At 59.3% G+C, this 22534-nt stretch overlaps 1 protein-coding gene and 2 long non-coding RNA genes across 7 annotated transcripts in view; 1 reads left to right on the top strand and 2 right to left on the bottom strand.

The window, feature by feature from the left end:
- Positions 1-7943, bottom strand: part of PPL (periplakin) — a 41205-nt gene extending 33262 nt beyond the window's left edge. Inside the window, exon 1 of one of the 3 annotated variants that reach the window (XM_073214525.1) lies at positions 7756-7943. In XM_073214525.1, the coding sequence (XP_073070626.1) occupies positions 7756-7817 (62 nt within the window). In that variant the 5' untranslated portion in view covers positions 7818-7943. The remainder of the gene's footprint in view (positions 1-7755) is intronic. The other 2 variants (XM_073214527.1, XM_073214526.1) reach the window with 2 other exon arrangements.
- A 1016-nt stretch (positions 7944-8959) lies between these two features.
- On the top strand, positions 8960-13960 carry LOC140843950 (uncharacterized). The gene is made up of 3 exons (XR_012121892.1): positions 8960-12605; positions 12788-12937; positions 13338-13960. It is a non-coding gene; the product is annotated as an uncharacterized lncRNA (long non-coding RNA).
- Positions 13961-14087: 127 nt separating this feature from the next.
- LOC140843949 (uncharacterized) lies at positions 14088-22071 on the bottom strand. Of its 3 annotated transcripts, none has more exons than XR_012121889.1 (3): positions 20405-22062; positions 16118-19703; positions 14088-14574 (listed from the first exon to the last, which is right to left on the bottom strand). It is a non-coding gene; the product is annotated as an uncharacterized lncRNA (long non-coding RNA). The 3 variants fall into 3 exon arrangements; XR_012121890.1 differs by lacking the exon at positions 14088-14574 and having other exon boundaries at positions 16118-16254; positions 16559-19703; positions 20405-22071; XR_012121891.1 differs by lacking the exon at positions 14088-14574 and having other exon boundaries at positions 16120-16251; positions 16559-19703; positions 20405-22071.
- Between the last annotated feature and the right edge of the window lie 463 nt (positions 22072-22534).

Below are 22534 nucleotides of genomic sequence, written 5' to 3'. Positions count from 1 at the left end.
ACAGGAAATGCAAAATTATACGGCAGGCATAGGTCCAACCACACCAGCCATTATATTAAACGTGAACGAGTTAAACTCTCCTCCTGAAAGATTCTCACGTGAAAATACAAGAGCAAAAGCCAGTTTGGTGCCATTTTATGAGGCGCACTCCGGGAACGAAGCGGAACGGGAAGGCTCAGAATAAAAGAACAGAGTGCAACGTTCTGAAAAGGAAAAGCGAGGTGCAGGTGGCTCCGAGACAAGGTGGAGCAACGCGGTCAGTGTGAATGCGTGGTTCGCACTCTTAGCTGCACATAAAAAACTGAAGGCTGGGCCCTGCCCCAGAGATTGTGACTGGACTGGTCTGCGATAGGGCCTGGACACTGCTTTCAAAGCCCCTCAGATGATTCTAACATGCAGCCGGGGCTGGGGACGACGGCACAAGCCCAGCAGCGTGTCCCGGGGCTGCGGGGACCAGACAGGAAGGAAGTCTTGTGAGCAAACAGTTCAAGGGAGCACCCAATAAACACCAGATTGATCGGCCAGGTGACTGATACTCTCTCTACTGAAACCTTCTGTGGTGATCAGACAGTGAGTTCCTCCACGCCCAGCTAATAATCCTGGGGAAGCACAGTCTAAACTGAGAAGATTGCTGCTGCAGTGACTCTGGCTGTTTCACGGCCCAATCTGTGTCTGCCCAGGGAAGGCCATCCCGCTCCGGGCCCACGCTTCTGGGCGCTCATCGTTCCAGCTGCTTCCCGTAACACCAGGGCATGTCTTGAAGGACTATGCTTTGCAAGGTTCAAACAGGGCTCAAGGCAATCTTGGCACCCTAGAGCGTGAGGAGGTCACTCAGGTTCGAGATCAGCAGACAAGGAGTACCAGCCTCTATTAACTAAGCACCTGCTACACACCTGACGCTTCACACGCCTCATGTCCAGTCCTCTCCACCACCTCACACTCCTCCAAGTCACAGAGTCAAAACGGACCTTCCACCACTGTTTGCTGAGCACCTACTTTGTGCTAGGCAGCATTCTATGGGGACAGGAGCAATCTCACAGCATACAAAGTCCCTGCCTTTAGGGAGCTGACACTCCAGCAATGAGGAGTAGGGAAGAGGACCCCCTGTTCTGGAGGCACAAACTCTGAATTCTCCTGCAACCTTTAACTGGAACCAAGAAGTGACCAAGCCCAGGACAGAGAAGCGAAAGCCGCAAGCGCCACGGGTCTGAAACCTGAGCCCAGCTACTGGGAGCAAAGAATTCTGCATGTACCAGTGTTCCTGCAGCCATGCAGCCTTGCGAGGGCAGAGGGCCAGGGGGAGCTGCCAGCCAGCGAACAGCTCAGGATGTGTTTATCTTAAAGACCCAGCAAACCCCTCTGCCCAGGAAACGATGGGCCAGGGGGCCTGCTGGGACACCCTGCCCGCCGGCTCCTGGCTCAGAACACTGAGGTGAGAGAAGCCGAGGGTCCCTGGGTGGGTTACTCAAACTCTGAGCCTCACCTGGACGAGACAGGGGATGCAGTATTACCTAAGCAAGATAACATGATCACAATCTAGGGCAGCTTTTCGGGACTCAATCTCAGATCCCCTTGTATGTCCACACCTTTCCTGGCCCCCCACTTCCTGAGATTTTCTATTCGTGTCTTCCCGCCTGGGACCTTCCTGCTTCTCCTCCGTTCCTTCTCCCCAGGCCTCAGGCACCTTGGCCTCCTGAGGCTACTCCCCACCCCCAGCTCACCAAGACACAGGAGCCCAGGACAGAGGACTCCGGGCTTCCCTCCAGGCTCCTGCCCATGCCGTTCCCGCTGCCAGCTCTCCCCGTCCATCCATCCCAGCCCTCAGGTGCCTACAACTGGGCACCTGGTGACCTAGCTCCAGCACGCAAGGAAGCGCGAAACAGACTCTTACCACCGAGACAGCTGATGGACCCCAGTTGCCATATTTGCTTCTGATATTGTTTAAAAGGAAATACAATGCTATCATTCATGATTCCTTAGCCCCTCCCGCTGGGACAGCAGAATTTTGAAGCTGCTGGTTTCTTCCTAAATCTGCTCTACATTTTCAACACCTATCTGTGTCTGCATCCCGAAACATCTAACAGAATTGCTTCGTCTGAATGTTTTTTTAAATGTACACAAACGTACTCTTTGTACCCTTCCCCAACGCGCTCTGCTCCCTGACGCCCTTCCAGCTTCAGGCCTGTGGATGCACACCCCCACTCTGCGCCCTCTCCTCACCCATCCCAGGCCCGCTTGGATGTCCCTCCTCCAGGAGCCCAGCCGCCCGGGCCAGGGCCCCTTCGCCTCCACCACTCAGCACTTATCACCCTGCACTGTCACCACCGGTTTACTGAGCATGCAGGTGACTGGATGGGCGTGGGGGGCAGTGGGCACTCTGTGCTCAGGCCCCCAAATTCCTCCCACGAGGCAGAAGCCCCGCCCGTTCAGCCCCCACACTCTAGGTGGTCGAGTAGGCGCCTGCGCCATGTGCGTGCGGTGCCCCGTGGCTCGCGCTCCTGCATCCGTGTAGCACGGGCCACTGTGGCCAGTCCCTGGGGCACACCGACTTGGCCACTGCACACAGGTAAACCTCTGGGAGAAGAGTGACAAGGGAGATGGGCAAGACACTAGAGCAGGTGGATCTGCCCAGCAGAGGGTGAGGGAGGCCCTCCCTAAGGAACAGAGGCCACCACACAGGAGCGAAGGGGGGTGGGAAGAGCACGCCAGGCAGGAGCAGCGTGCGCCAAGGCCAGAGGGCTGGGAGCTGCGTGGGAAGCAGGGGATGAGGGCTATGTGCTCCTGCTGGGCACGGCAGCAGCTCCTGATGGCAGGGGGAGACCTGGGGCAGGGCGGGGGCGGTAAGCACTGGGGACAGGATCAGATTTGCATTTTGCAAAGCAGCTTCCTGGCTGCCATGGGGAGAAGGGACTGGGAAAGGCTACCCCAGTAGAGCAGGCAAGAGGCCTGGGCCGCAAGCCTTGGAGGCAGGGACGGGTGCAGGACCGGGCGGGACGGGGCCCTGAAGACAGGTCTGTCCTGCCTGGACGTAGGAAGGGCACCAGGGGCCTCCCTCCCCAGGTCCAGGAGGCTGCTACACAGAAGACCTACCAAAAGCAGAGACAACAAAGAGCAGAGCGCACTTCCCTCTCCTGGAGACAGGCTGGCACGGGCAGGCCAGGAGACTGGCAGATGGCGCTGGTGGCGCCCCACCCGGCCCTGCCTGGAGCAGGGAGGCGCTGGGATTCCTGGGCCCTCCCCCTGACATGGAAATGCCCCGAGGCGGCTTCTCCCCAGCCCCCAGGGCACTCCACATTCCCCTCACCCTCCTTAGCGTGTTGCCTGAAAGATACAGACTGAGCCAAGCTTCCCTCCCAAACACCCTGTCCCCACTGGTGGCGACTGACACGACTGACAGGCCACCACCAGGAGCTCTCTTCTGAGCCTCCCTCCCCAGGTCTCAGGCCTGTGTAAGAGAGGGCTGGGCAACGAGGGCAGGGCCGGGGGGAGGCGGCTGCCACCAGCCCAAGCGTGGGTGCGGGGGCCTGGTTTCCCTCCCCAGGGGCCCAAGGCCCAAGGCGAGGGCCTCAGCGCTAACCATCCGTGAAATGGGCACGGGGTGAGAATGAGATGCTTGAGAAATGGCCGGGCAGCTCCCTGCAGTGCAAGTCGCCCATATGCTGGCAGGGGCCTCCCCGAAATCGCCTGGGCCTTCCTGCTGCTGCCGCCCAACAGGTACACGTGTATCTCTGTGTGTCTGCTTGAGAGGGGGGCATGTGTGACTGGTGGGATCAATGGGGGAGAGTCAGCTGACCTGACCCACACGGCTGGACGACCAGCGGCCTGGCCCGCTCTCGCTTCAGCATGACTCTTACCCTTAGGGGCAGCGTGTGATCACTAACACGGGCGGCTGCACTCGGCCGGGTGCTCACGGGAAGCAGGAGCGAGGCCGGGCCCGTCCCTGCTCCGGCCGCCTCACCAGCTGGGAGCTGCTTGTGTCCCTCCCACCTCACCGGTGAGGAAACGGAGACGCAGAGATGTCCAGTGACTCGCCCAAGGTCACACAGCTCAGGAGAGGCAGTTAGGGCTTGAACTCACACCTAGCTGATATCAAACTCTGTGCTCTTAAGCACCAAGAGGCTCAGGGCACCCAGCCAGCTTCCAGGGGGGGCAGCGCCCACCACCAGCCTCAAAAGCCTCGGTCCCTGCCTCCCAGACGGGGTCCCCCCTTTAGGACTGGGCCATTCCTGCAGGACCCTGCCCAGGTGAAGTCAGGAGGCAAGGCCAGCCTGATGGGCACTTACTGGGACCCAGGTCCGGGTAGACGGGCAAAACCAGTCCCATTCTACAGATGGGGAAGCTGAAGCTCAGCAAGACCAAATTTCTTTGCCAAAATCACAGGGAGGTAGAATTCAGTCTCAGTCCAGAGCTGGATCCGCCCCGCTCCTCACCAGGGCAGGCTGGATGCCTCCTGGAAGTCCTCCGGGGGCGCCCAGCCGTCCGCCCTCTCCAGCGCCAGGGCAGCGGGGCAGGAGACCCCGTCTGTCCCCTTCTGTCCCACTGCCCCTGCCGGGCTCCCGCAGCTCCCTAGGTTCAGTCTTCTAACCAAACTGGTAATTAAGCACAGCTCCATCAAGTGCGGGGAGACTGTCACCATCCCCTCCACGCTGGGAACGGCACCCCCGAAGTTCTGCAGTGCACAGCCTGGGCATCAGCGTCCGGTTCAGTCCCGGGTACACTGCTGGTGCCTTACGTGCATTTGTTCAGTAGGTATAATCATCACAGCTGCTGTGGACTGAGGCCTCCTACAACTCTCAGCCCTTTTCCTGTAGTTTTTCATTTAGTCCTCATGCCAGCAATGTCACCAGGCAGGTACTAAGCCTGTACCCATTCTACAAGTGACAAAATAGGTTCAGAGAGGCCAAGCAGCTTGCCCCAGGTCACACAGCCAGGAGGTGGCAGCTGGCTGGGGCTGCACTCTCAGCCACGGTTCAGAATGGTGGAGCCCTCCCCACTGGGCTGGACACTGTCCTCGGGGACCTGCACCGCCAGGCCTGACCCTGTCATCAGCTCAGGTGTGAACATGGGCTCCCACACCCAGCACTGGGAGCCAGGGCAATGGGAGCGGCGGGGTCCCCACCCTGCCCCAGCCTGCCCGGGTTTCAGCTGCTGAACGGCTGACCAACAGGGAGGGGTGGGGTTCTCAGTGGGGGCGCTCCTGCGGCCCAAAGCCTGTGACAGCCTGGGGGAGGTCACAGCTCTGGGCTCCTGGGTCCCCTCGGTCGGGCGGTGGCGGTGCTGACCCTCTGTCTGGGCACTTCCTGTGCACCAGGGGCATGCTCTCCATTGTCACATTTGCAATCTTGGGCAGGAGACACCTATGCACACCATCTCTGTTCTGTGGACGAGGACACTGAGGCTCAGAGAGGTTCCCTGCAGCACATGCGGCAAAGCCGGGGTCGGAAGGGACACATTCTGCCCCCAGGGTGGAGCTCCTACCCGCTTCGCCATGCTGCATCTCACTGGCGACCCCACCCACCCCCAGAGGAGGCCCCCAGGAAAATCAGGGTGACAGAGGGACCTGGGGCTCAGTGCTCCATGACCGGTTGGATATACCAGGTCACACTCGTGAGGTTCCTGTTCAGCGGACGGGCCAGGAGGCTCCCCCACCCCACAATCTGGCCGTGAACTTGTCCCCACCGAGGGGAAGACGCAGAGGGACGCACTGGCCTGGTGAGCCCACGCAGGGAAGCACCTGCTGTCTACTCAGGGCAAGCCCGGGGGAAGGGCCTCTCACCCCATCCTGGGGAGGAAATCAGGAAGGCTTCCTGGAGAAGACACTCTAACCTGAAACTTGGGATCAGTGGTCTATCAGCCAAGGGCAGAGGGTGGGTGCCCCGAGCAGGAGTGTAGAGAGGGGTGGAATTGGGGTATGACTCCAGTCCCTGAGTCCCCAGCGCTGAAAAAGATGAGAACTGCTTCCTTCCCAACCCCTACTGGGGAGGCCGAGACTCCGGGCTCCTCAGGGTTCATTATAACTTTCTGTTACGTCCAAGCCCGGGCCTTGGGGGACTAGACACAGGGCAAGGCGTGGCCCATCTCCTGCTGTGTGGGTGTGTCCACGTGGGAGGCACTGGAGGGGCCGAGTCTTGGTACGGGGAGAGCAGAACAGCCCTCCGTGGCTGGCACGGAGTATGCGGTTGTGCAATGCCGAGAGAACAGCCCAGGGACTGGACGGGACCCCAGCTGAGTTTGAGAGCCAGCTGGACCCGGCCACAGAGGAGCAGTGGGCACGGCCCTGCCCAGTCTCTGGGGTTGTGGAAGATGAGGGAAGCTGTCGGGCGGGGGGACCTTGGAGGAGAGGAGAAAACATGCCTCTGAACTTGAACAGCCCAAAGGGGAGATGGGGGCGGTGGGATCACAGGGCTGAGGAGTTTCTGCAGGGCTGGAACTCATGGTAACAGAGCCTGCACACGCCCCCCACTCAGTTTCCCCAGGCCCACCTGCACCTGTCCCACAGGTCTGCCTGGGCTGGGCCACAGAGTGGGGTGAAAGCCCTGGCTGGAGTCTTTTTCTCGCCCTAATCTGGGGCCTGGGGAATTGGGGTTAGGGAGTGAGAGGGTGGGCTCATGAACAGGGCACCTCGGGTGGGTCCTCCCACACAGGTGGGCTATGCAACTCGGGGAGTCTCCCTCCTGAACGAAGCCCTTTGTTGGGAGAAGCCTGGTAGAGCTCTCCAAGTGGGGAACCCCCACCTCACATTCCCTAGACCAGGGAAGAGGCAGGGACCTAAGTTCCACCCTCGCCATCAACCTCAGCATCTCCAGGAGGCTCCCCTAAACCGGTTATTAAATGAATCCATGAGGCTTATCAGAACGGACGTGGGCTGCCTTCTCAACGCAAACACATCAAGACTTGTCATTCCCTTCCCAGGCCTCCCTGGGAACCTGTTGTTCAGAGATGTTGCCAGTTTCGGGGCTGGGGCTGGGGGTGGAGTAGGGCACGCCCCTGAGAAACCATGCAGCTGGGAGGAGGCCCCGGTGTAGACCCCAGCGTGGCTGCCCTGGGGGCGGGGGGGCCGGGGCGCCTCAGCATGTGCCCCCCCACCCCACCCACCGGCTCCTCTCGGCGAGGCTCTGGAGCAGAGGGTGGCAGGTGCCGGGAAGCGCTGTGGCAGGTGGCACCCGCCACTCCCATCTCGCCCCTCCCTAACTGGGAGCACCCGCGCGCTAAGAAGGGCTGGTAAGCGCCCTGCCCCCGTGCGCCCCTAGACAATGCTTCCTGGGTTCCCCGCGGCGCCCCCGCCCAAGGTGTAGCGTCCTCTAGGCACACCACTCCGCACCCCGGCCGTGCCTCCCGGTCCAGGAGGGCCCCCGGCGCAAGGGCGACGCCAGGACACGGAGTTGTCCTGCACCTCCACCTCGGTCCCCGCCGTCCGGGCGCCCAAGTCAGTGCCGCCCCTCGCCAGACACCTAGAACTCTGTGGTGCCAGATACCGTGCTTCCCCCGGGCACCCCCGGCCCATCCCAGTCCCCCTCCGACGGTGCTTGCCAGCTGAAGGGCGGCCCTCCGGCCCCGTGTTCCCGCGCGTCGCGCACCCCTGTCTGGCTCAGTCCCCGGACGCCTGGCCTTCCCAGGCCCGTGCCTCCCGGGCGCCCGGCAGCCCGCGCGGCCCGGCCGTCCCTCCACGCGCGCGGAGGTGCTTCCCCGCCGGGCCGCCCCGCAGCGCGCGGGATTCCCGAGGGCGTCCCGAGCGCGGCGGGCGGCGCCCCTTACCTCCGGGTCTGCACCTTGGGGCTGTATTTGCCTTTGTTTCTCTTCCTGAAGAGCGAGTTCATCGTGGCGCGCGGCGGGGGCGGCGCACCGAGGGCGAGCGGCGAGCGCAGGCGAGCGGGCGGCGGCGACGGACGGCCGAGTGCGGCGCGGCGGCGGCGCCGGGAAACTACTCGCGAGGGGCGGGGCGCGCGCCGGCCGCGGGCCCCCGGGTCGCTCCCGGGGAAGGTGGCGCTCACCTCCCCGGGGCGGGGCCTCCAGGGCCGCTGGGCGTGCGCCCTGGACCCTGCGCGCGCGAGCGCGGCGCCGGCTGCGGCCGAGGGCGGGGCCAGCGTCCAGGCGGGGCCCCGCCCCTCCCTGTGGCACGCCGGCCGGGCCGGGGCGCGCAGCGAGTCCCTCCGCAGCTGGCCCGGCGCGCCCCTGGCTGAGGGCCCCTCTCTTCTTCTCCGCCGCCCAGGGCCCTCAGCCGTCCCCTCGCCGTGGCTGACACCCAGGTGGGCACCCCACACACGTGTGGCAGACGCCGTGTGGGTCTCCGGGCCCTGGATAGCTGGGGAATGACACTCAGGTGGTAGCAGTGTTCATGGCAATGAGGAGGGGGGGCTCTGGACTGCGCCTGCCTGAGTTCAAATCCTGCCGCCACAAATGGTCCGCAGGCTCCTAGGCGAGGCTTCTTCCCGCCCCCAGCCTGTTTCCTTCGGTGTCGCCCAATACCTGCCCACATTCCAGAGCGTTCCGAGATTCCTGCAGGTAATTCACACAAAGCACTTAGCACAGCGCCTGGTCCCACGTGTGGGAAGCTTTGCCCTCATTATCATCATCTAGGGCAGACAAAATAATACAAAATAAGCCTTGAAATAATCCTATAATAACTGCAGGCCCTGGCATCATAGAAATACTTCACGGCTGGTTATAAAAACTGCCGGATTCTGGTTCAGAATGGCCACATTGCACAATTGGGCCATCATGTGCACGGTTATACTGTGTACTGCTGTGTGCCCGAGTTAGACTTTGCACCAGCATGTGGCCAGGCTAGACAGTGGGCATTGAGTGCCTGGGTCACACCGTGTGCCGTTAGAGAAGCCTGCAGTTGGATGGACAGAAAATGGAGTCTGGGTGAGGCCAGAGGGGGCCACCGCAGCTGGGCAGGTTCTGGGTGGTCTGAGCCCGGCTGGGGAGCAGGAGCACACAGTCTCCAGGGGAGATGCTAGATGGCACCAAGATAGTTCATGGCCAAAGGGCTCAGCTGGGGATCCAAGAGGTCTGTTGGGGAGGGGAGGGCAGCACAAGCCCCAGGGGCACCCAGAGTCCCCAGGCCAGGCCTTTCCCCAGCTGTTGTACACCTCTAAAGTAAGGTTGGTGGGGAAGCTGACTCCCAAGGGCCTTTCCTGTCCCAGACCCCAGAACACCTGAGAACACCAGCATCCTCTGGGCCATCTCTTGTTCCAGCTGCCTAAGGACTTGTTTTGAAGTGTTAGAAACTTTAGGAAAACCTTATTCTTAACGGGGCATCTGTGGGTGGGCTCAAGGGGGTCCGTGAATCCTCCCAGGGTGGCTTTCAAACTGTGCGTGTCCATACATGCATTTTTCAGGGGAGAGAATCTATTTCTTATAGTGAGTTCATTCATTCAGTCATTCAACAGATACTTGCTAACGTCCTCCCAGCCTTGGCTGCCTGCTTCTACTACACTGAGGGGCAAAGGGAAAAACCAAAAAATAGCAAAGGGCCTTTCTTTTAAGGGAAGGGGAGGGATAAATATTAATAATAATAAAACAAATTGATGATCCTCAAATTGTTAAGGTTCCAAAAGCGTCCAGGGACTTTAAAAGGATGAAGGACATGGCAGGATGCAGCAGCTCCGAAGTTGTGCATAAGGTTCCCCAGGGGAAAATGCCGACCCTGGGGCCCTGACCCTCTGAGCTCCTGATTGGGGAATATAGGAAGGGTCCCAGGAACCTGAACTTTTGCCAAGCCCCCCTTTTGTGAGAAGCCAGGAGCAATGGATCCTGCCTGCAGCCCCCCAGCTGCTCAGGTGGGGAGCCCTGAACAGACCTTTCCTCCAAACCCGACCCTGTCGTTTCGCCTCTGAACTTGGCCCTGCCTGACTCCTTTCTCAGGCCATCGCCCCAGGTGGGGAGTTCCTCCCGGGGCAGGCCAGGGCTTGAACAAGTCCCTCTATCCCGAACTGACTTCCGAAGGCTAAGGGACATCTGTCCAGCCAGCCAGCCGACACTGGGAGCAGGCGTCAGGGAGGACCTGAGGTCTGAGCACAGGTCTGGGTCTGGGAGGTGCACCTGGGTCCAGAAGGCGGGCCATCGACAGGGACCCAGGAGGGAACCTTCCTGGTTCTGCCCATGCGTCAGCTCTGCCTGGAAGCCTGCCCTTAACTCCCCCCCTTATCTTTCCCTAGGGAGGCTCTCACACGGGGGCCAAGCATGCCTTAGGGGTGTTCATGGCGGCACTGTTGCTATGGCGAACCTGGGAAACAATGTGGTGGCCGTGGGAAGGGGCGGTTGAACCCCAGGGCTCACCCTCTCAGGGAAGGAAGAGGGGCAGATGTGGAATGTCACCCAGACGCCCGGGACACAGGCAGCCAGGTGCCCGAGGACATGCAGGGAGAGTTGGGGAGGACACCCGTGTATTGGCACAGAAACCCGAAGGATCCCAGAGGAACTGTCACTGCAGCCCCATCGGGAGGGGCAAGCGAGAGATCTCATTTCCCATTGTACACACACCCTTTTGTAGTGTTTGGAGTTGATTATTATTATTTTTTAGATTTCCTTTTGCATCTGATTGTTTATGGCCTCGAATTGCTTTTTTGAAGTATTTTTCTAGGTACTATTTTTTTAAAAACATGCTTAAAAATGAGCCAAATTTGGCATTCCCTCTTCCCAGAGCCTTCGCTGTGTGCCCCTCTGCCCACCCCCCACACTCTATGGTTATAACACCCTTCCTTGTCCAGCTTTCTTACTGAACTGGAGAGACTAGTGGATAAAGTTTATGGAAGTATGAAATTTGGAGAAGAGAGAAACTGTCCTGAAGTTGAAAGGTGATCTCCCCTCAAGCTGTTGACAGTCTAAGATCAGGAACAGATACATAACCCGCCAGGATCAGTCTGGGGAGAGCCTCATCAGGCCCCAAACACGGGGAGGGGGTGGGCAAACCACTCAGTCCCTTTCTGCTGTGCGACTGTGGGCACGTCATTTCCCTGAGCCTCAGTTTTCCTCACCCGTGAAATGGGCACAACTGAAGCATCCCCTCCATAGGGTGAGGCCCCATGGGTTAAGCACACAGCACACACTCTGGCAGTGAGGGTTGAGCAATGGGAGGGGGTTGCATCCGTGGCTGGAGACTGGATACTTATGGGGCTGCGGCGTACAAGCAGATACAGGAACTCCAAACTGTGTTAGAGCTGTGGACTAATCCCACCTCTGAAATGCTTTTCCTGTCCCTCCTAGGAAGGTGAAGGTTGGCTTTGGGGAGGGAACCAGCCTAGGGACCTCCAGGTTAGCAGGCTCATAGCTCAGCTGCTGAGTAACAGCCGTGACATGGGTATTAATGCCACTGGTTTACTGAGGACTGACTGCCCAGCAGCACTGGCATGTGCCGCCAGCTGATCAGTGCCCCGTGGGGACCCCCCCTGGGTGAAGCAAGCTAGCCCTTCCCCCCTGGGAGGGGCATCTCTTATCTCCTGTTCCAGGGAGGAGCACCGAGGTCCTGAGATGCCAGGTGCCCGGCCAGCCGCTTCCAACCCCAGCACTCAGGCCCCCGCGTGCCTCTGCCCTCCCAGGCCCCCGCTGACCCAGCTGGGCCTGGCCCTGGAGCTTCCGGGAGAAGCAGCCGGCTGAGGGAGGAATTTGAGATGCATGTCACCATCTCCCCTCCCTCCATTCTCTAAAAGCTGGAACCGGGGAAACAGTCTGATGGCCACAGGAATTATCTTTTCTGGCAGACCAACATAAGGGCTCAGAGTCAGTGCGGCTCTGTGTGCGTGTGCACGTGTGTATGCACGTGTGCTCGACACTGTGGGCAGGCCGGATGGGGCGGGAGCTGTGTCTGGCCCCGTGCGGGCTCCTCCGGGCAGATGGGATTTGTTCGGTTCTGCAGAGCCCTCCTAAGGCAAATGACTCATCCACACAGACTCTGGGCTCTGGGGAGGGCGTTTGCTTTCCTTGGGCTTCCTCCATGGTTCACCCCACTAAGACAGCACCTGGAGCCCCATCCTGGTCCCTGGCGACCAGGCCGCCTCGGGCCCTGAACCCTGTCCCCTCTCTGCCGCTGGGTCAGGCTGCTGGCTCCCAGGAGGCCACCACCTTTCCAGAGAGTCACCCTCACCCTCCCTGTTTGCTGTCATTGTTTCCCCAGCAGCTGGACTGGCCTCACTCACTGGCCCGGGCTGTTTCTGTGAACCAGTTTCAAACAAGTAGGGCAGCATTCCCCTGGCCCAGAGAGGGGTGTGTGGGGGGCAGCCTGTTCCTTTCCAGAGCCTTCTCCTCCTAGGCAGAGGCCCGGCCCATCTTCCTGTGGACAGCCACTCTATCATCCCCAGCAACATGACCTCACCCCCACCTGGGGAGCACTTAAACCATGGAGATTCTAGGGCACCCCCTCCAAGATTATGGTTAGGTTGGTCTGGGTTAGGCCTAGAATCTGCATGTTGACACCTACCCTCTGAGAGGCTGAAGCAGGTGGCTTCTGGGCCATCCTGAGAAACAAGTGTGAACAGAAAGAGTTGCTTGCCCACACTCAGGCCCTGGTCCACAGCCACCCAGGAAGAGCCCACAGGCTGTAGCTTGAAGCTGTACTGGGTTTGAGTCCTGGCTCTGCTACACACCCAGCTGTGAGAGTTTGGGTAGGTGGCTTAACTTCTCTGAATATTGTTTTCCCCAACTCTGAAATGGGGAAGAGCCAGTGCGCTATGATGTGTGCAGAGAGCCTGGAACAGAGGACCCTCTGCTCCCTGCCCAAGGGGCCAAGAGGGGGCTAGCCCCGCTTCACCCCATGTTTTGTAACACATATTTACTTTCCTTGCAGAACAATATAAAGGATGGAAAATCATGCTGGCCCCTCAGCCCAGATGGGCTGACTCACAGTCCTGGGCTGGGGGCCGGGTGAGCTCTGCACAATACCCCTGGGGCCCAGGGAGAGGCTGGGCCCTGGCAGCAGCAGCACAGAGGGTCTGTGGTGAGTCACCCGTTCCGCCTGCCCCTGAGTCACCTCCACCAAGAATGGGCCTTGGGCCCCCACCTGACCGGGGCCCATGGCAGACTGCCCATCCTGGCCTCCTCCCCAGTGTCTGCCCAGCAGCCCCCCTGTTGCCCCCTGGGGAGCCACCGCCCAGGTGGACCTCCTGCCAGTCCTTGGGACGCAGGTGTGCCCCTGTACAGCAGTGTCTGGTGTCAGAATGTTGAAATAGCTCCCCACCAGTAGTTGGCTAGAGGCCCTGGGCCTTTGGCCAGAAGCTGGAAACCTGGCCACCTAGGGGGCTAACCCTCAGCCCAGCAGGGTCCTCTCAGACGCCCGCTCCACACCGGGTAGGCCTCTTCTGACTCAGCTACGTTGCCTCCGTGGGTCCATCTTGCAGATCGAGGCCTCGTCCTGAACCCCGGACTGCTCCCAGCACCACCTGCTCCCTATCTCTGGACACCTCATTTCAAGCCCATCCCTGGGCCTCTCCGACCTGGCCGAGACGGCCACCCAGTAAGCACGTCACGGGGCCAGGGCAGAGAGTGGAGCTGGGTGGGGCAAGCAGGCTCTGCCAGGCCAGGGTCCCCGCAGGACAGGCTGCACAACCGCAGCCCCAGACTCCCGTCCTCCCCTTAACTTCCTGCCACCCTGCCCCACAGGCCCCTGCCAGGGCTCACACGGCCCAGACCGGTGGGGCTGCATTTCTGGTGCCAGAGTCCAGGGTGTGACAGCCCCTGGGGATGGCCCCACTCAGGAGATCAGGACCCTATTCCCTCCTGAGTCCGGGGGCCTGAGAGACGGACAGGCCTGGCCACAAGGTGCAGAATACAAAATCAACCCAGGTTTTAGCTAGAAGCCAACCTGGGTCGGAATCCTGGCTCTGCCATGCTCCCGGCTGCGCAGCCTTAGACGGCGACTTCTCCCTTGGAACCTCGGTTTCTTCGTCTGTAAAATGGGGAGGAAACAGTGAGCTAAGATGTCAAATCCCAGCTCTGCCATCTCCTGGCTGTGTGACTCTGGGGAAATTTCTTCATCTCTCTGAACCTGTTTCTCTACCTGGGAAATGGGGACACTCTGGAACGTGCTACATAGGGTCTTAAAAGGAATCAGTGAAGTAAGACATGCAATAATGACAAACAATAATAACTTTGGTTGAACATTTACTATGTGCCAGGCCCTGTGTTAAGTGATGGGCTTGGGGAGTTGGCACCATCTTTTCCAGATTTATTGAGGTGTGAAGGACATACAATAAATTGCATATATTTAAAGCATACCATCTTTATGGTATGATGGGATTGACATAAGCACCCTACGCCCGTTGCCACAACAAGGATGACAAACTGGCACCGTCCCTGGCCATTTCTCAGATGTGGAAACTGAAGCTCCGAGATGGTAAATGGCAGCTCAAGGTGGTCAGGAGGGGACTCAGGATTTAAACCCTACAATCTGAGCCAGGGCCCTTATCCCCACCTCTGCCACCATTTAGTGGGGTGCCTGGCATAGGGTAGGCGCTCAGTATCTTTGTTGAATGAAGAAGGGATGACAGTGAATGGGAGGGTCAGTGCACGTTGACGGCGGCAGGGAAGGCCCCCAAAGGAGGACCAGAGAGAGGTAGCAGGTCCTGAGTCAGAACGCTGGTGGAGAAAAAGGTTCTGTTCATCAGATGTTAATTAAGCACCTACTATAGCGACGAGTCCTGTTCCTGGAATTGAGGACACACGGTCCAGTACAACAGAGGTTTCTGCCCTGGGGCAGCTTGCTGCAGAGGCCCCGGGGTGGGGGTGATGGTGTAACTTTGAGGCCACCTGTGGGTGGATTGATGGCACCTGTCCCATGTGGCCCTCAAAGGAGCACCCCAGGCAGACGGAGTCACGGAGGCCCAGGGACACTGTGGGAAGGGTTAGACCCGAGGCTGAGGGTGGTCAGAGTCCTGGCAGGAAGGGGCGGGGGACCCCTCACACTTCCTCCTGTGCGGCACCGGCATTTGCTTGGGAATGAGGCTCTCCACCGCTGCCAGGGAAGGATCTTGACCTCTTGCCCCCACAGTGCCTCCCACACATTCACCCATCAATTCATCAAGCATCTACTCTGCGCCCAGCGCTGGGGACACAACAGCTAGGGAGCCACAGCCCACATATCCCCAGTCTGGGAAGGCAAAGGATCAGAAAAACAGTCAACCACATTTCTAAAGAAATGAAAGAACCTAAATGCACTTCAGTGGGGGGAGTGGCTGATACATGATGAAAGGGCCACAGTCCAGAAGGGTGGACAGGGGTCAGGAACGTGGCAGGTCCGTGGGCCTCACAAGGAAGGAAGCCCGGGGTGCAGTCAGCGAGAGAGGAAGTGTCCGCCATTAGGGTTGTCTGTTTGCCCCTTGGGATCTCAAAGAGCGCTGCCCCTGTGTCTTGGTGTCTGCCCTCCTGCCTGCCTGCCTGGGTCTGGGCCTGCCCGGGCCCTTTGCCCACTCTGTCTGCTGAGGTCAGACATTCCTGCCAGGGACCCGGGCGGCCAAGGCCCCACGGGCTGCCTTCCTGGGCCATTCTCTGGTCGCTGGCTCGGGCTTAGTCCCCGCACTGGGCCTAGGCCTCGGGGACTGACGAGTCAGCACCAGTCGGCTCTGGACAGACACCCCCTCTTCGGGGCCCTGGCGTCCCTGCGCACCCTGCCCTCGCCCATTCCACCCTGTTCCCCCGACAGGGGCAGCTGTGCTGGTCTGGGGGCGACTCTGAGCAGCCGCCTCCAGTGGGGCTTCACCGATGGGAATATTCTGTGTATAGGGAGGTGCAGGCCGCATGTGGCTACTGTGCACTTAGAACGTGCAACCGTGTTTTTAATTTTATGGTCTATGTTTTACTTACGATTATTTATATAAAGTATGATATATTCACGTCCCTGTAATTCATTGTAATTTAAACAGCCACGTGTGGTCGGTGGCTATCGCACTGGGCTGCTCCAAAGAGCCAGTCTGGGCTCAGGCACGGAGGAGGGGCCTGGCCTCCCGGCCTCCCCCCAAGGCAGAGGCAGCTGCCGGGGCCCGGGACTGGGCTGCAGTGTCCTCTGGGGTCACGCAGTTGACGGAGTCAAGCTTAGGATGTACTGCCTGTGGTCACCCCAAGCCCGCCCCCAGCTGCTAGGTCTGAGCCCCGCCTCGGGGGCAGAATCATGCCCTGAGCAGACCTCTTTATGTTGGCGTGCGCGGCTCCTTCATCTCTCCCGGAGGCACTGACTGCGGCGTCTCAGCCTCTCCCCCTGCACCGCTCCTGGCAGCTCCAGAGGACAGGACTGGACGGGGGGCTGGCGTCACGGCTCATCTGCTGAGAGGCAGTGGGGCCTCATCCTCCTTCCCACCTAGAGGATCCCAGGCCAGGGCTGCCCTGACCCAGGTCTCCCAGCACAGAGCTTGAGTGCAAGGCCTTGGCTTTTGGATGGGACCCCAGAGAGTCGGGGTGTAGGGGTGGGGCCTCTGGAGGGGGAGAGCGCACCACGGGAGGCAGACCAACTCAGGGAGCAGGCACACACTGGCCCTGCACGGGGCTGATAGTGGCCCCCTAAAATAAGTGCAAATCCTAAATCCCTGGAGCCTGGGAATGTGACCTTATTTGGGAAAAGGGTCTTTACCGATGTAATTCAGTTAAGGATCTGAAGATGGGGTCCTCTTGGGTTTAAGGTGGGCCCGGGATTCAGTGACGGTGTCCTAATAAGAGAGGAGGGGGAGATGCGGGGCCCAGGGACACTGAGAAGGAGGCCATGCAGCCACCCACCGCGCAGACAGGAGGGGTGCGGTCCGCTGACGGTGAGGGACCACCAGCCAAGGAGGGCAGGCCCCGGAAGCTGCAGAGGGCAAGGACAGTCTCTCTACGGGACTCCCGAAGGCGCTGACCCTGCTGACTCCTTGGCTTTAGCCCAGTGAGAATGATTGCAGATTTCTCATCTGTAGAAAAGTAGGATAATAAACTTTTTGTTGTTTTTTAACTCACCAAACGTGTGGTAATTTGCTGACAGCAGCAGAAAATTAACACACGACACTTCCTGCCCCCAGCAGGACTCTGTGCTGCCATCAAGGTGACCTGGAGTCTGAGGAAGGTCATGGATGCAGAAAGGGCGGGGGGTGGGGTGGGGGGAGGAACGGGTGTCTCCTTCCACCCTCTGCCCCCTCCTCTGCCAGTCCCCTGGAAGTGGGCCCACACACACGCCCCCTGGGCACTTTTCCTAGGTTAGGGTTACCCAGATGGTGGGGGGGCGTGTGGATGCTGACGCAGCCCCAGGCAGAGATCCTTACGTGATACCCTGACTCTGTGTCTGTGGCTGCGCACTAACTCCAGGAGTTAGTGTCCGGACCGAGTTGAGCTGTAGGACCCCCAGCTGGTGTCCTGAGCGCTGGAGAATTGGTCATCGGTGATGAAAAACCCCCACCCACCTGGAGTCTGAAGCGCTGTGGGTGCAAACCGTTCAGCCATAAGAAGGAATGGGGTCTGGCACCTGCTGAACGTGAACAAACCATGGAAACACGATGCTCAGTGAAAGAAGCCGGACGCAGAAGGCTGCATAGCGTCTGATTCCATTTATATGGAGCGTCCGGAATAGGTAAACCCGGAGACACAGAAAGCCAGTCGGCGAGCGGCTGGGAATGAGAGAGCCGCCTGATGGTTACAGGGTTTCGTTCTGCAGTGATGAAGATGTTCTAGAACTTGATGGTGGTGAGGAGCGCACCGCCACGTGGCAGCTAGAAGAGACCCCACTAACTTCAGTAGTGTAAATGGGTGGGTTGCACGGCACCAAAATTATGTTTAATAAGACAGAGTTATCAACGTGGATGGAGCCAGAGAGTATTATGCTCAGTGAAATAAGCCAGTCAGAGAAAGACAAGCTCCAAATGATTTCCCTCACTTGGGGAGGATAACAACGAAGCAAAACTGAAGGAACAGAATAGCAGCAGACTCACAGAGTCCAAGAAGGGACTAGCGGTTACCAAAAGGAAGGGGGTGGGGGCAGGAAGGGGATTAAGGGGCATTATAATGAGCATTCCCAACATAGGTAGGTCACGGGGAAGGCGTGTAGGAGAGAAGACAAGGAGCGACTCTAGCATCTTACTAGGCTGATGGACAGTGACTGCAAAGGGGTGTGAGGGGGACTTGATAGGATGGGTGAAGGTAGTAGCCACAATGTTGCTTATGTGAAACCTTCATAAGACTGTACATCAATACCTTGACACAAAAGCAGAACAGAGTCGTCACTTTCCTACACTGCCCCATCTCAAATGCCACCCTCTTGACAGAGTCCCGTGGGGGATGGCCCCACCCTCCAAGCGGGCACTATTTAACCCTACCGATTTATTCATTATGAGTCTCTTATTATCATAGTCCAATATACAGAACATAAAACTTACCATCTTAACCATTTTTTAGTGTACAGCTCAGTGGCCTTAAATACATTCACACTGTTGGGCAACCCCCCCCTCATCCCCCCGCACAACCTTCTCATCTTGCAAACCTGAAACTCTGGCCCCGTGAAACCCTCACTCCCCACCCCCTCTTCCCCTGCCTCTGGCAGCCGCTCCCGCTCCCCTTCTGTCTCTGAATGGGACAACGCTGGGGACCTCACACAAGGGGACTCACACAGTGCTTGTCCTTTGAGGCCGGGCTTCTTTTACTGAGCATGATGCCTTCAAAGTTCACGCATGTCATAGCACGTGTCAGCGTTCCCTTCCTTTTTAAGCCTGAAGACTGTCCACATTACCCCCATCTTCCCGGAGGGGACACTGCAGCCACAGACACTGAGGGAAGCAGGGCCAGGCTCACGGCGGCTGACCTGACGTACCGCTCTGCCCCGCGGCCCCGTCCAAGCGCCAGCGGAGGCCCCCACGTGCCTCGGCTGTGCTCCCCCCTCACTGACAGCTCCTGGGGCGCAGGTGGCCTGCACCTTGGACCCTGACTCCACACGCAGCACCAGGTGGACTCCTGGACCACGTGTGGATGGGATGGGACTTGAGGGGGTTGGGGGTCGAGGTGGGCAGGGCCCAGCCGGGCAGCCCCCGAGGTCTGGCTTCCCCAGACTCCTGTTCGATCAAATGTGCCCAATGATGAGGACCACCGCATGGAGCTGGGCACCCCTGTACACAGCTGTCCTGCCTATGACCCTTATGGCCCTTGAGGTTCCCCAATCCAGGCGGCCTCTGAGGAGGAGGAAGAAGGGACTTAGACGCAGCCCGTGGGCACCTGAGATGCGGTGCAGGCTGGGAGGAGGAGAATGAGGGTGACTGCTTGATACGGATGGCTTCCCTGCTGCAGTGATGAACATGCCCAGGAACTAGACAGTGAGTGGTGATGGTCGCATCACCTTATGAATGTCCTAAAAGCCACTGAAGTGTACACTTAAAATGGGAACTTTTGTGCTGTGTTTCACCACGATGAAAAGCAATGCCCCACTCCAGCTTCAGCACGCCCAGGGCCTTTCTGTGTTTTGGGGCCCAGATCAAGGCCTTGTGTCCCCACAAGGGTCTGGAGCCTGGACCCTCTCACTCCTACCCGCCCTTCACCCCACCTGCTCTTGGTGTCTGAGCCACCCCACTGAGGACACTTCCCGGCAGGTCGCCTTCCGGAGGCATGTGCGTTGGGCCCAGTGTTTTACTCCAATAGATGCATTACTACTGGTTGAGTTTCCCGTGGCAGTGGCCGATCCGTGGTGGAGATATTCAGAGCTGAGGGGTGGTTTCTGGGGTTTTCCAAAACCTCCTCCCCAGAAGGCAGCTTTGGCCTGGTCATTCCTGCAGGGCAAGGAGGAGGCAGCAGATAGAGGCTGAGTCTTTCTGGAACCTTCTCAGTCTAAGGCCAGGATGCCTGGGTATCTGCAGTTCAGACTAAGAAGGCACATCTTCTGGGTACTTCACTGCAGCCCTGGGGCAAGAAGCACTGGAGAACCAGAGCCCTGGGTTTGAATTCCTCACCAGCTGTGTGACCTTGGGGAAGTTACTCAACCTGTCTGTGCCTTAGTCACCTTATCTCTAAAATGAGGATTAAAATAGCTTTGATCTTAAACGTTGCTCTGTTTTGATTTAGGTGAAAGTCATATAATGTAAAATTAATTATTATTTAATGTGTACAATCCACTGTTGTTTAGCGCATTCACACTGTTGTGCGAATGCCAGCTCTCTGAAATTCCAAAACATTTTCATCACCACAGGGGTTGTTTTTGAGGCTGACATGTGTGAATGTTAGTAAAGCCTTAGAACAGTGCCAGGTGCAGCATGTGCCGAATAAGTGCTCAATAAAAGGCAAGAATACTTGGTAAGTGCAGCGCTCATAATAGGTAACACGTGGTAGGCGGGGCTTTCAGTTGGCTTCCCTTGGGCTGGAGGGAGAGGGAGCTAGGTTCTCCCTTCCCTCTGGGCCGCATTTTCTACTCCGGGCACCCTGCACCCACCCGGCTGTCACACCCTTCCGCCCCCACCCAGGGTCACGTCCTCACCGGCTGGGGGCAGGGGAGACGCTGCTGGTGTCCAGGAAACCCGGCGCCTCCCCGCAGCCTCCGGGCTTCTCCCCTCTCCTCCAGGCTCTTCGGTGCGCCGCTCGCTGCATCTCCGACGCCCTTTCCTGCTCCCCACGCTGTCACCTTCTGTGGCGGAGGACACACACGTGGGGGCACGGTTACCCAGGAAGGCTGCTCTCTGAAGCCTTCTGGGACCCCCAGGCGCTTGGGAGAACCCCTCACATGCGCCGGCCCGCAGTCAGACCTGTCCACCTATAGAACCATTTGGGCAGCGTGTTTAACGGGCGGGCTCCTGGGCCCCTCGGAGCGGTACTCGGGAGCCTTCCCGTTACCCTGCAGTCCGCTGAGGGCGGCCCCGGGAGCTGGACGCTCCGCCCCGTCCTTCCAGGCGTGAACATCCTGTCCTGCGGTCACTCTGTGCCGGTTTAAGGCCTTCCGTGCTGCAACAAGAGCTGAGTGTTCGCGCCCTCCTCGCGCCCTGCACCGATGCTCAGGAGAGGCTTGCGAGTTTCCTTGACCACCCCGGGGTACAGCGAAACATCCCTGGAGCCCGTCTCTCGCCTTCCTCTTCTAGGGGCGACGCAGGAGTCAGGGGCTGTCATTTGCTGCCACCTTGTGGCAGGGATGGGAACTTTGCGCTCCATTTCCATCCCTGGTCATCTTAATCAAGAAAACGCACTGAGCACCTACTGTGTGCCAGCTCCCCAGTCAACTCCTGCGCACCCGGGGGCAGATGAATTACACAGACATGGTCCCTGCCCTCTCGGAGCTCACAGTCTCCCGGAAGAGACCCTCAATGACCCACAAATAAATACAGTGAACGAATACAAATGATTAAGGGATGTGCACCCGCTAGGAAGGACACAAACGAGGCCGTTATCACAAGATGCAACGCTGCATTTCCTCATGGGGCGCTCTGTCTCCCTGGACACCCTCTTCCTGCCCAGGACTGCAGGCCACGCAAGGGCAGGCGTTTCTGTCTGGCTGATTCCCCCTGGAGAATGGGTGATGTCCCGCAGTTCTGACACATAGTAGGTGCTCCGTAAAAGTCGAATGAATGCATACACAATGGTGAGGCTGCTCAGAGCCAGCTTCCTGGCTGCCCCAGGCGGAAGGAACACATGGGGAATGGGAAGGGAGGGCCTGGGAGAGAGGCTTGGTCCCTGGGGATCCTGGGAGGGTTAGAAGGCTTTGGATGTGAGCTAAAATGAGGATGATGTCAAGTGTCACCCTCCCAGGGAGGCCCCCCATCCATCCTGTTTTAAATTGTACCCTCACACCCCTGGCTTCATGAAACGCTTCACTGCCTATATTTTTCTCCTTGATGTTTTTTACCATCTCATTTACTATGTATGTGCCGTATTTATTTGACGTCTGTCTGCCCTCCAGAATGAAAACAACACGCGAGCAAGGATTTTGCCTGTTTTGTTCACTAAGGACTGCCCTGTGCCTGGAACGCCCGGCACCTGGTAGGAGCTCCGTACGTGCGGACCCGGAGACAGCCGTGGGTGGGCGGGGCTTCGGGCGGGCCAGGAGGGCCCTGGGCGGTGGCCAGCAGTGAGCGCGGGGCTCAGATCCGAGTAAGGGAAGGGGCCGAAGGTAAACTCTACTAGGGGGGCGGGGACGGGCGTGGCAAGGGTCCGCCTGGAAGCAGAACGAGACTGGGAGGGGGTCCTTGGGGGGAGGTCTTCCGAGGCTGGTAGTTTTCGGGGAAAGACCAGTACGGGGCGTGGCTCACATGGGCGTGACCAATCTGGGACAGCGGGGCTAAGGCTGGGCGGGGCCGGGGTGGGAAGGGTCCTGTCAGGGACAGGTCAACCTGGGCGGGGCCAGTGGCAGAGAGGCGTGGGCAGGGCCAGGCCATGGGCGGCTCCAGGCCGGGATGTCCTCTGTCCCGGGGCCTGGAGCGCTGTGTCCCGGCGGGGCTAGCTCCCGCCTCGCTGGCCCCTCCTTGGCAGGCCGGGCCCCAGAGTGCGCAGGACCGGACTCCCCAGGGTCCGAAGCTGCGGTCGGCACTGTGCTTTGAGGCAGGCGGCCGCCGAGGCCCCGGCGGACTGAGCTCTGCACTGCCCCGGGGCTGTTATCCCGGAGACTCTGAGGGTAAGGGTG

This window comes from Manis javanica, chromosome 10 (assembly GCF_040802235.1).
Source record: "Manis javanica isolate MJ-LG chromosome 10, MJ_LKY, whole genome shotgun sequence".
In the NCBI taxonomy this organism is placed as follows: domain Eukaryota; kingdom Metazoa; phylum Chordata; class Mammalia; order Pholidota; family Manidae; genus Manis; species Manis javanica.
The sequence above is the reverse complement of the archived record's forward strand: the minus strand, read 5'-3'. Positions and strand labels throughout refer to the sequence as shown.